Genomic DNA, 13,433 nt, shown 5'->3' with positions numbered 1-13,433 from the left:
ACCACTCAGAACCGATTACAGCAAGGCGGGGCATGTGGATAATACCACTGAGGCTTAGGGTGCAGCACGGCACACGTACTATATATATATAGACACAGGATCACTGGGCGTCAGGGGATAGGAAAGAGAGTCCGGCCGGAGAAGATGAGCAGGGTGTGCGTCACCGGAGCGGCAGGGTACATCGCGTCCTGGCTCGTCAAGAAGCTGCTCGACAGAGGCTGCACCGTCCATGGGACCGTACGAGACCTCGGTACGTGCCCTCTCCCACGCCGTCACTGTAGAACGACGCCCCGGCCGCGTCACGCAAGCCCCGATGGCCCAGTCGAAGTTCTCTGTGCGTACTCCTGAGCACAATTGGCCTGGCAGGGGATGAGAAGAAGACGGGGCTGCTGAGGTCGCTCCCCGGCGCGGCGGAGCGGCTGGTGCTCTTCGAGGCGGACATCTACGACGCCGCCTCCTTTGAGCCGGCGATCCAGGGCTGCGAGTTCGTCTTCCTCGTCGCCACCCCGCTGCAGCACAACTCCGGCAGCTCCAAGGTAAACCAGTAATTAGTTGTCTCGGCCGGTTGTGTATTGGTTACGATGATAAGATGGGGTGCTGTTGTTTTACCAATCATGGAGATAGAATGAACGTCAAAAATAGAAAAAATACAATAAAATTTGTAGACAATCTAGCGACGAGAACAATCACTGAAGCAAGCTGAAGACGAGCTGTCATTGTCCCTCTCTCCCCTCGGAGCTGAGAAAAACTTATTGTAGTAGACTGCTTATTTATCAAGTACTTGAATATTTTCTTTGGCGTCAATTGCTTTTACTCTTAGCCGTTGGATCACGGAATGGATGGCCAGATCTTCTTCTTTCTCCAATAGTCTGTATTCTTTTACCTTTTTTTGAGACAATCAGCAAAGCTTTATTGATCCGTCACACAGTTTACATGGACGAAATGAAGATCCCCAAGGTGGCCCAACCAAACATGGCGACCAAGCCCCAGTTTAAGTGCATGCTTTGCTAGATTGTGAGCTTCGACGTTCGAGCTCCTAAACTCATGAACAAAATTACAAGTAGTAAAACTACTAGAGTACTCTAGTATTTCATGTATAATAGCTCCATAACCAGCCCCGCTTCTTCTCTTCTGTATTCTTTTACCTCGTGCAGCCGTCGACGGACCCAGCCCTAACCGCCTGCCCATAGACGTACCTAGCAGATCCGCCGGCCCATCAGACAAACTGGAGCATGTCCCCCCTCCATCCTGGCCCTGGCCCATTTATTATTTTATTATTTTTTAAGCTTCAAAAAGTAAGTGGGTGAAGCAGTATCGAACACCCAACCTCTTGGTTTATCTCTACCTACAGTAACCAAATAGGACAGCGCACATGTTGTGCCTGGATTCTTCTTTTATTCGTCTTGTTGTGCATCTTATCAGTCTTTTTTTCCTTTTTGCCTTTTTTTTCTTTGGTTTATTTTTCTTTATTTCTTCTTATTTTTCTATTTTCTATTTTCATTTTCTTAAATTCGTGAAGATATTTTAAATCCCTGAACTTATCTTTTAAATCTGTGATCTTTTTTCATATAAATGAATATTTTTCAATATCACAAACTTTTATCAATTTCAAGATTTTTGTTCAATTTTTTTAACTTTTTACAAATTATTTAACCTTTTCTCAAGTCGATGAATTTTTTTGAATTTGACAAACATTTATCAAATTCATGTACTTTGTTTTGTCAATATTGTGAATTTTTTTATTTTGCGATTTTTTTTCAAATCTGTGAACTTTTTGTCAAATTCTTAACCTTTTTTCAAACCGATGAACTTTTTTCAATTCCACAAACTTTTGTCACACCAGGAAGCTTGCATTGCGCATCTCAGCTGACACATGTAATCATATATAGGATAACCTTCCCTAAAAATAATACTTTAAGCCTTTTGAAAATTTGAAATTTCACACGAAGTGTATAGTACCTAATTCTTGGCATACATAATTTGAAATATCATTATTCGTAAATCAATATTCCTTTCACGTACATTTCACCCAAACAATTTGAATACCTTATTTACTCAAGAAAACAATATGAATACTCTTTTTATCGCACCGGCCAAATTTAGAGTGCATGATTTCTAATATGCTATCAATTTAGGTATCTATAATACCTAAATAATTCATCCCCACTATCTTATTTCTCTTCACATGCAAACTATCCACCTCACCACATGTGACCCACACATGCCACACCATCTTAGAAAAAAATCTTTTATTCCAGAAACAGGGAAAAAAGAATCAGAGATTCATCTGAAAGTCCTAAGAAAACAATAGCACCCCAAAGACTATGTGCGACGAAGGGTGTTCACATAGGGTGAGAAGGATCCTTTTGAAAGCACGTTGATTTTCGACATCCGTTGAATGGCTCTAATTTTTTTTCAGCAGCTTCTATGATAAATTCAAGGCATCATGCCAAATTGTTTGGATTTTTAACAAGTTTTGCATTTCTTAGAGTTTTTTCGGTAAAAAAACTGATAAATGGGCGGACGTGTCACAACGTGCAAACGGTGTCGGGAGTTGTTCAAACCTGGCATGGATGTTTCATATATCCGTGTCAAGTTGTTGCAAGAAGTTGGGGTTATTCATCCATAGAAAAAAAACACCTATTGAGAGGAGTGGGCTAGACTAGGCCAAACGGGTGCATCAGTGAGCATGTAGTTTCTAATTAAGAATGCCTCTGTTATTTCCAATTTTTGGCATTATCAATCAACATGAACATTCTCCTATATCCTAACAACCTATTGAAATTAGTGAACAATTATGGAATTTCAAATTGTGTATGAAAAATTTATAAACCTGAACACTTTTTCTAAAATTGTGGACAAATTCCTAACAATTGATATTATCCACAAATTGCAAACATTTCTTAAATTTGTGAACAAAAATGTAAACGTGAATAGTGTAATTTCAGAATATTTTTAAAAATTGTGAACAATGTTTGAAAATATGAACATTTTTGGCATTACAAAAATATTTCAATTTTTAGATAGGTTTCAAAAAGGAGAAAAACAAATTAAGGAAAAAAGAAAAACTAAAAACAGGAAAGAAAAAAAACTTAGGTTTTAGCCCAACTAGGCAATGCATCTTTCCTGTCGCGTGCCTGTTGGGCCTGCCCAGGCATTCATGGATTTGACAAAAATCATGAATTTTAAAAACAGATGCTCACAAATTTGAAAAAGAAAATCCCGGGCATTGGAAAAAGTTCATAAAGTTGAAAATAGTTCTTGGATGTGTAAAAACGTTCACAGATTTGAAAACGAAGTTCACGATATTAAAATAATATTTCCGGATTTGAAAAGTTCATGGATTTAAGAAAAGGTTCACGATTTAGAAACAGTTCATGATTTTTAAAGAGAATTAAGATCAAAATAAAATTGAAAATGGGACAAACAAAACCTCCCAAAAAAGAAAACCACAATTTTTCTTAAAATCATATTTCGAAAGATGTTCAGAAATTGTTTGTGTTTCAAAATTTTGTTCACTTTCAAAGTAAAATTGCTCAAATTTCGTTCACAAATTCCAAAACTATTCGGCATTTTAAATTTGTTCGCATTTTTTTAATAAAAGTTTCAGATTTTTTCATAAAATATTTCATAAATATGTACGCTACTGTGTTTTCTTATATATTTCCCGCTAGAATATAACACAATGAGTAGTTGGTTGAAGTGGCTATCCAACTGGTAAAAAAACATTAAGAAAAGACCATCCTGCCCTTTGATTATAAAGGGGTATGGGATAATCTGAGCCCTTGATGTGTTTAGGGAGGTTGTACCGAAGCGGAAGTGTAAGTTTATTACTCAATACCATCAGCTATTGTAAAAAAACATTAAGAAAAGACCATCGCACCCTTTGTTATGACAGGGTATGAAATAATCGAAGCCCTTGATGTGTTTAAGGGGGTCGTACCGAAGCGGAAATGTAAGTTTATTACTCATTACCGTCAGCTATTGTCGGCTCCCACTCATACAAGTCTTTGTATTGCCGTGGCCGACGCTCATTGATGGCGCTTCTCATGATGTCCCTGCCTTCGTCCTCGCGCTACGCTAGAGAAAAAGAAAAGTGACTGAGAGAAGACTTTGTTTTATGTACTTGAATGATTAGCGAAAAAATTAAAAAATTGTCACATCGGCCGGTGGACATATGTTCAACCTAGTGGAATCATCCACATACGGTACAGCTCCACGCGATCACGCGATCACGCTCATGGGACACCTGTCCTTTTTGCATGGCACTACTTCCTTTCAATTCTCTGTGTACTATGAGTTAGAGCGTGTTAGGAATCTATCTAGCTTCTTAAAACTTCACAAATCCAACTTCTAGAGCAAGCTTCTCATTTCACTTGGCAATTCCGACGCGTTCTGCACGCTTGACAGCTTCTCCCAGCACTTGTACAGTACCATCACCAGCCATAGGAAAGATGCAAAGGCGAGCTCACCTTGGGTTGGGGCGAGGGCGAGGAGGCTGGCTCAAAGGATGACATGGTGAGCACCGGCATCAATGGCGTCAAGGTGGGCGTCTCCTGCCGGTGGGGTTGCTGCTCCTGGCTGGCGGCGCTGGAAAGTGCTCGTTCGGGACGGGATCCGGCAAGAACGGGGCTGGAATGGTTGGATCTACTGGCGGAGAGGCTCGCCGGCCGGCGAAGGGGTGGAATCGGGCGTGGCGGCGGCAACCGGCGGCGCTGGGTAGGTCACGAGCAGAAGAGATGTCGAGGGAGAGAGGGGAACAGGCGTCGGAGCTGAGCCGTGCGAATTGTTTTTTCGACTTGGTGGTGGCATCTCCTTGTAATTATGTCAAACTCCTCACTTCTCGTTTTCCTGGAGCTGTGATTTTGGTGCTTCGTGTTTTTACATTGGACTCCGACTGTGCTTCTCGAAGCTAGCTTCTTCGAGATTTTTCGTTCGGCTCAGCTTCGCTCTAGCTTTTTGTGAAGCGTGGAGCGGGAGGACATGCAAACACGCCCTTAATGACCCTGTGACTTGAGAGGACACATGCTTTCGTCGCCGCTGGCCGCAAAACGACGTCGTCGATAGCTCTACTCCCTTGGCAATTGGCAAGCATTCGCTAGCACTACCCGCCCGTCGGTTTCTATAGCAAGAGATTTTTGCACGCCGAAGCAATCGTAGTCCGTTTTTCTTTTTCTTGCAAGCACGTACTACTACTTAGTTTCTTGACTTATTTGAATCTACTCCCTTCTGTTCTTTTTACTCAAGTTTGTATCAAGTCAAACTTTTTAAGTTTGACCAAATTTACTTCCAATACATATAATATGAAACTATATTCCATGACGAATCTAATAATATTTCTTTTGTATTATGAATGGTAGTTTTTTTATATATTTTTTAAATTAGAAATATTTTCACTTCAGACAAAACATATATGCTGACTAAAAAGGAACAGGATGTAATACATGGCTGTTGTTTGAGGGCCACACATTGGCTTCACTTTTTATTTTCCCCTTGATTTGATTTCGCAGTACAAGGACACCACGGAAGCGGTCGTGGACGCGACGCGCACCATCCTGCAACAGTGCGAGCGGTCCAAGACAGTGAGACGTGTCATCCATACAGGTTCCGTTGTTACGGCCTCGCCGCTCCGTGAGAACGGCGACGGGTACAAGGAGTCCGTGAACGAATCCTGCTGGACCCCGCTAGGCCTGTCCTACAGCCACAGCAACGATGGCTTCTTGGATGTGAGTGTTTCTAATTCCTGGCCGCCTAGACCCCGCCAAGTAAATTCATGGATATTAGCGCGTACAGCATGCATTTTCTTTATAAAAGCCATTTTTATATTAAACTAAAATGTACTCCCGCCGTTTCTAGATATTTCTAAATATATGATGTTTTGTTAGTTACGTCCAGCTTATAGATTAAGATGCACATAGTCAAACACCAACCGTTTATAAAATAAATAAATAAATAAAGTCAACATGTTAAAGTCATATGAGACCGGCCTATGACTATGTTGAAGAAGGTAATGGACCAATTCGAAGATTATGATGCCTCCCTTATTCGGTAAAAACCTCTATATTCATCCGCTCCAAGCATATGCACTGGCTGGCTTAAACAATGATTGATACTTGGTCCAGTGTACTACATGCATGATAGGACTACTACATATAAAGTTCTACTACATATACCGATTATCATATTGGTGACGTCCGTAAGTGCCATCAAATTTTGTAGCCACAATCCTCCTGTGGACATGCATGTGAGAAAACATCCATCGTTTTTCCATAGAGTAAAAGATTTGATACGTACATTAAATAAAAGAGTTTCATAAAAGTGTATCCGAGTCCTAAAGCAAAAATCTGAACCTGTTCTCTCGGCATAATATTATCCAAGTGCTTGGCACTCGCCAGGACCCAATTCCTAGACTCAATGTGAATGCATGAAAAGACGACCGGTGGCAATGACAATTCATTGTTATTCGCTCTCTCATTGCGCTCCTTCCAAAGTTTCCAAGATATGTTGCATATATGAACAATTTTTCATTGAGTTTAATCCAAAAAAACAATAGGTAAAATATGATAATCATAATAGAAATGATAATTGGTTCAAGCAACAAAGTACTGAAACTAGTCATGCAAACAGGTAAATATAAGAGAAAAGCATCATATGCATATCGATTGCTGATACTAGTAGTCCAAACACAATCCTAACAAGCGGGACAAGAACAGATATGGTGCGGTGGAAGATGAGGCGTTCACGTTGGTAGCCATGTTGCCGAAGAGATCGTTGGGGTCGCGGAACTAGTTGTCATTGGACAAGTGGCTGTGAACAACCATAGTGGAGAAGAATCCAACATTCATCCGAGAGCTATCACAAAAAACAAGATCGTCCCTCTCTGGTACATAATCACAAGAGGCAGGGTTTCACGGGCTTGTTGTTTCACTTTGCGGTGCACCTCGAGAAGCGAGATTGGAAAGTGATAGGTAGCCCAAGGATATGGAAACAGGAGGCAGACGCATGTGGTTCTCTCTACGGAAGAGCAGCGACCGATGAAGGGAAACAGTCCAATAAGCTTTGTTTTCCACTAGTGCAAAATTGTTTTGGCTACTTTTCAGTGTGAAAAAAGAAGACACCACGCACACATGGCATAGGTTCTATCTCGGCTCGGCTCGACAATGAAATACAACGTGTGTGCGAGGTGGATGATTAAGGAGGAGCACATGTATGGGTCGTCTTCTCAATCTCTTAATGTTGTGTGAGGCAACCAACGTTATATGTTGGTCCAACACTCTCTCCTCAACTGGGACGAGATTAAACTTTGCACACTAGTTTGACATGCATGAACGGGTCATACGAGCCTCTAGATTTCCTAGTAATAATTGAAAATAGTAAAATGGGCTAAAGTGCAATAATTCCAACATCAAACACCACATGAGAACACCAATATTTAACAGTATCATAGGAATTTCTGCGACAGTAAGTATAGGGGTATTGTCAGGGGAGCTATGAGCGTATAGAAGGAACAGGTGGATTCACACACAATATTTTTTTTAAATGGGGAAGAATTTCACTCCTATGCATCACCTGTCAATTCTAGGAATTGAACTCGGGTCGTTAGGCTGCACAACCGCATGACCAACCACTAAGCCAAGGCTCTCTTTGCTACATAAATACTCAGTTGATATTTGACCTAGCCCCCGCGTCGCTCCTCCCACGGGCGACACGGGCGGCGCCGCCACCCCTTACCGCTAGCCCTCCTCCTCCTCCTCCCCTTCCCCGCCGCCGCCGGCCAGAGCCGCCGGGGCAAAACCCCCGCGGTGGCTGGCGGTGGGGGCCTTCTCCCCTCCTCGCGTTCGTGGCCTGCGGGAGCGGCCAGGCCGAGCGGAGGCGCCGGGGCGCGCGGATCCTGGTGGCGTGGCGGCGACGATCTTGACGGCGTCGGGCCCATGGCGCGTCTGCAGATGGATCGACGTCGAGCTGTGTGGCGGCTGCGTGCGGGTCTCCTCGTGGTGGCAGCCTTCGCCGGCGGCAGGGCGGCTCGTGCGCGACATCCGGCGAGGGGTGGGGACGCGGCCACGGTGGCTTCTCATGCGAGTACGCGGGAGAAGAGGCTGCGGCGTGTGTCCACGGGGAGGATGGCTATCCTCGCCCAGATTCGTCGGCGGCATGGCGGCGGAGGTCGCAGTGGCCGGTCGGCGGTGGCGGAACTTGGCTGGTGGCAGCGGCGAGGTTCTGTCTGGATCCCGGGGCGGCGGCCCTAGAGGGTGGCGGCTGGTGAAGCTAGGGCTTCCCGCGGCAGCATGGCGTGGTGCAGTCCCTGTCCAAGGCGGATCTGTGACGGCGATTTTCTTTGGATTGGTTCGGACAGAGACGGTGACGAGCGCGCGGGATCCTTCTCGGCGGCTCTCGCGGCTTGGCGAGGCGGGGTGGGAGCCCTCCTCCTAGGCTTCAGTGGTGGCACACCCAGGCAGTGGCCGGTGCGCCAGGGATCCCATGGTGGCACTGTTGCTGCGGTTGGTCGCCAGATCTAGGCGGCTGGATCTGGGGCTTTGAAGGCGGTCGAGACAGTGCATATGTTGTTGGGTGGATTTCTTGGGACGGATCCGGGTGAAAACCTGGTCTTCGGTTGATGGCCGGAGCCGATGATGACGATGCCCTTATCATCGTTTCCTTCATGAAAGCAACATTGAGGTGAAGCTCCCAACTTCACTCAATACCTCCAGGGGAAACCCTAGGTCAGCCGATCGGATGTTGGCAGCATTCATGTGTCGTAACCTCCTTTGGGGCGGCATTCTTGGAGGTGCACTCGGCTTCGCGGGACCAGCGGACGGCTTCTTTGGTGGAGGATGGACTCGCGCAGGAGGACGGCGCTGTCTGGCGTCGTGGTGGCGTCGATGGCAGAGAGACCTAGCACGGTAGATGCAACAGTACAACTCTGAAGATGGACTCGTGGCAGGTGGCTGCGGCAGCCTCATACCCGGCATGCGTCCTGGTAGGTGCCCCATACCAGGCAGGCGTCATGATTGGGACCTCAGGTCTTAGATGTTTAGGTTTGGCTGCGATGTTTGTTTGGTATTAGGCCCATGCTATCAGCGCCCCTTCATCAATTGGATAGGTGTAGCGACAGTTGTTGCTTATATGGTGGCTTTAATCTTGCTATTGTATGACTTTGTCACTGCTCTTGCGTATGAGTTACGTGAACCCCTACCCCACGTTGCTTTTTGTTTCTTTGTTTTTTTTCTTCTGGTTTTTGTTAGGGTTTTCCCATAATTTCTTTCGGTTAATTTCCTTTTCTTTTCCCTTTTAGACCATTTCGCACTCGCAAGGCACGAGCTATAGATGCACCCAATGGTCTGACTTGCATTTTTTGCGACTCCTATCTTGTTCATGCGATCCTGGTTGGTTATTAAGATGGAAGCAGTCGACACCTCGTTACATGAGGATGTGAGTAATGGACAATCACATGTGGACCCTACGGCCAGGCAAACAACAAAATCTGAAACAAAACAATTTGTGATATTTATCTTTTCTCCTACTCATCTCTCCTATGTATACATTAAAAAACACATACGGTTCTACGTCTCCTTCTTTCGTCCAACCTTACTTACACTCCCCTTCTTTCTATCTCGTTTGATTTTTTCCTCTCCCATATCTATTTTTTCTACCGGTTTTTCTGAGAACTCCTTCAACTGCTCGACCTCTCATTGACTTACGAAATAAAACTATATTTTTCTTTGATAAGTCAATAAATACTTATCAAATAATTTTTTAGCAATAAAATTATCTTTTTTACATAATCACATTAATATAAGCAGGTAAATTACCAGTAACCTACTAGAATATTTAAACACTCATTGTAACACGCGAGCAATTATCTAGTCTATATCTAAATATTTTAGAGCACATGCAGCTATTTCACCTCATCACCTCAATAAGCTTTAAAAATTAATTGCATGCATGCATGTGTGTGTGTGTGTCCTTCATACCAAGTTTTCTTCTCTTATGCTTTTGCAATTTTTTTCTCAAACTCCCTAACGGTAACTGAGAGCACATATGATGTGGTCAAACATATGCAATATATTATTAATTCAAATATTCATTTTCATACAATCAAATCTCATGGAAATATATTGCAAATCAATTCATGTGGCAACACGCAGTTTATCGTCTAGCTTACCTTATATTCTAATTCTACAACAACATGATTGTTTGCCATATTTTGCATGACATAGATGAATTTGGGGAATATCTACTTCTAAATCATCACAATATTCTTATTTTTAGGTCCACAACGTGAAACTTTGGAGAAACCGTATCCAACAAAATGCTCCATACATGCACATTTTAATAGTTTTGCGCAACTAGATCGATATAGAGAAAGCTACTTACAAAATACAAAATAATGTAAAGTTAACTCTTTATTTTGCCTTCTTTAAAGACAAGAGAAGTCTCCCTCATATGTATTGATTGATGCACGCAAGCATTTTTATTGCAAAATTTCCAATCCTTACAAAAGAAACAAGAATGCAACGCCATTATGACTACGATTAAAAGCAAACATATTACATTTTACAAATAATGTGCCATGTATCTTAGCTACCATTTGAATTGTTTGAATGAAGCCCGAGCTGCGTCTCAATGCGTATGCACCCAAAGTCCACAACATCCCTCACATCCACATGTTCCAGTGAGAACCATGTATAGACCCAATGGGTAGCCACGGGAACAACCTTCAAGAAATTGAAAATGTTTTCTTTGTTAAACACAATATTATTATGGCAATTCAAAAAGCCCAACATAAAGTGCATGAAACCCCCACCCAGATTTGAGCGTTAATCATTTGTGCTTGTTCAGTACCAACCCCTTAACCAATTATTAAATACCACACAAACAACGTCATCCACACCCATTGCGCAAGGACAACCCCTTTTATTGTCGTGCCAGTTGTGTTCAGCTAAGACATCTTTTGTTATAACTAAATACCGAATAAATATCTTAGTCTTGAGGGTTATCATATGTTTACATGATTTTTGCATTTAGAAAACATTGTTATCGTTCATAATGTCGGTACACATTGATCCTTTTTATGGTGAAGGGTACACATTGATTTGATTGTACAATACGCCTAACTATGGGGGTTTCCATTAGGAAACATCCGACTCCTGAGATAAATTGATTGAAATCAAGAGTTGCACCAACTAAAGTTATGATATTCATTTATTCTCAGTCGAAACCTATCGAAAACAAACATTCAACAATATAGTTCAAAACATGAGCCATAGTGACATGTTTTCCTTGGTAGTGTTGTACAAGGTAGGGTACCTCTCATTCAATCCTATCCCATAGCCATGTGTCCTCCCAAAACCTAGTTTTGGCCCATTAGCACATTGATGTCAAATTTGTCATTTTTGTATCTCGAGCAATGTTTTGAATTTTGACGTGAATTTTTGTGACAACTTACAGTGATGTTGCATCAATGCACTGAATTTTTTCTAGATTTTTTTAAATATTTTTTAATGTGCAACGGGGTTCGGTGCACCGGTAGCACCAATTGCGTCGGTGCACCAGATGCGTTCCCACCACTCACCACTCCCAACCATGAACGCAATGGACAAGAAATAATATCTTCTCTAATATTAGGTCTTTATAGAAAGGAGAGTCTGATGGTCTTCCCGTAACCCAAGGAAGCGCGTGCGAGTGGAGATACTTACTGCATAGCAAGTGTTGTCACACCCTATCATCATATTTCTTTTAGCAACCCAAAATAACATCTACTTATATTTATTTTAACCCCAAGATCTTACATGCCCAATCCTCCGTGGTCTCCATGTTGACTTGTTTTATCAACAGGCTTATGTCTCCTCCAAGACCGTATCTGAGGAGGAGTTACTCAAGTACAATGACGACTTCTCCAAAGCCAGAGCATTCGACGTTGTTGTCCTGTTATGCGGCCTCGTAGGAGGAGACATTCTACTGCCGCACATCAGTGGAAGCATCCATGTCATGTTGTCACCACTCACTGGCGTCAAGCTCCACCACAAGTCCCTCAAGTCCCTACAGACCCTTCTTGGCTCTATACCACTAGTGCACATTGACGACATCTGTGAGGCGCATATCTTTTGCATGGAGAGGTCGCTTGATGTTGCTGGTGGCCGATACCTTTGCACCACCGCACACACCAACATGCAGGACGTTTTGGAGCACTACGCTGGCAAACACCCTGAACTCGAGATAGTGGACAAAGAGTACGTTTTTGAACAAAATATCTTAGTTTCATTACTCCTGCGTGGTACTTTGCGATTAATATTGTGTTTTTTGTGGGTGTGTGTGTGAACTATTAGGGTGGTGGGAGAGGGAGTGAGGGTGCATGTTAACACAAACAAGCTCGTGGAACTGGGGTTTAAGTATAAGTATGGAGCAAAGGAGGTGCTTGATGGCAGCGTGGATTGCGGTGAGAGGTTGGGGGTGCTATGATGTGCATGCACATAACATTGATCAACATTTTACAGTCCAATTATACGTGTATACATTATTTGTTTGAATTCTTGTGTATTTTTCTTCAAACATGTTGAGGTTACTATTCCTATTTATTATTAATTTTGGGTTATGTCATGAGTTTTTCATGTTAGAGCCCAAAGTGGTGTGCATGTTAGAGCCCAAAGCGGTGTGATATCTTCTCCTGAACCTGAAATTTTATTTTCGATAAGTCACATTTTCTATCTGTTGTGGAATTCAATCCATCAAGTGGTTAATTCCTCATAAAGGTAACGAGATTGAACTACGTATGAAGATACCGACGATCGAATCTCAGGCAAGTAACATACTGATAGACAAAGGGAACTACGTATGTTGTCATAAAGGTTCGACCGATAAAGATCTTCGTAGAATATGTAGGAACCAATATGGGCATCTAGGTCCCGCTATTGGTTATTGACCGGAGAAGCGTCTCGGTCATGTCTACATCATTCTCGAACCCCTAGGGTCTGCACGCTTAGCGTTCATTGACGATGTAGTATTATATGAGTTATGTATGTTGTGTTGGAAATATGCCCTAGAGGCAATAATAAAATGGTTATTATTATATTTCCTTGTTCATGATAATTGTTTATTGTTCATGCTATAATTGTGTTATCTGGAAATCGTAATACATGTGTGAATACATAGACCACAACATGTCCCTCGTAAGCCTCTAGTTGACTAGCTCGTTGATCTAGATGGTTACGGTTTCCTGACCATGGACATTGGATGTCATTGATAACGGGATCACATCATTAGGAGAATGATGTGATGGACAAGACCCAATCCTAAGCATAGCACAAGATCGTGTAGTTCGTCTGCTAGAGATTTTCTAAGTGTCAAGTATCATTTCCTTAGACCATGAGATTGTGCAACTCCCGGATACCGTAGGAGTGCTTTGGGTGTACCAGACGTCACAACGTAACTAGGTG

The 13,433-nt window shown here is 42.8% G+C and overlaps 1 protein-coding gene across 1 annotated transcript; it reads left to right on the top strand.

Moving 5' to 3' along the window:
- On the top strand, positions 1 to 12,597 carry LOC123188028 (putative anthocyanidin reductase). The gene is made up of 5 exons (XM_044600058.1): positions 1 to 250; positions 367 to 536; positions 5,511 to 5,726; positions 11,836 to 12,230; positions 12,327 to 12,597. Exons 1-5 carry the CDS (start codon positions 145 to 147, stop codon positions 12,457 to 12,459), a joined length of 1,020 nt encoding a protein of 339 aa, XP_044455993.1. The 5' UTR covers positions 1 to 144; the 3' UTR covers positions 12,460 to 12,597.
- The last annotated feature ends 836 nt before the right edge of the window (positions 12,598 to 13,433 follow it).

The sequence above is a fragment of the Triticum aestivum genome, chromosome 2A (assembly GCF_018294505.1).
Source record: "Triticum aestivum cultivar Chinese Spring chromosome 2A, IWGSC CS RefSeq v2.1, whole genome shotgun sequence".
In the NCBI taxonomy this organism is placed as follows: domain Eukaryota; kingdom Viridiplantae; phylum Streptophyta; class Magnoliopsida; order Poales; family Poaceae; genus Triticum; species Triticum aestivum.
The sequence above is the reverse complement of the archived record's forward strand: the minus strand, read 5'-3'. Positions and strand labels throughout refer to the sequence as shown.

What these genes read in the sequence shown, in the direction of transcription:
- LOC123188028 (XM_044600058.1), top strand. Translation starts at nt 145, where the DNA reads ATGAGCAGGGTGTGCGTCACCGGAGCGGCAGGGTACATCGCGTCCTGG. An exon ending in ACAACTCCGGCAGCTCCAAG is followed by an intron (nt 537 to 5,510) that starts GTAAACCAGTAA and finishes TTGATTTCGCAG; the next exon opens with TACAAGGACACCACGGAAGC. An exon ending in GCAACGATGGCTTCTTGGAT is followed by an intron (nt 5,727 to 11,835) that starts GTGAGTGTTTCT and finishes TTTTATCAACAG; the next exon opens with GCTTATGTCTCCTCCAAGAC.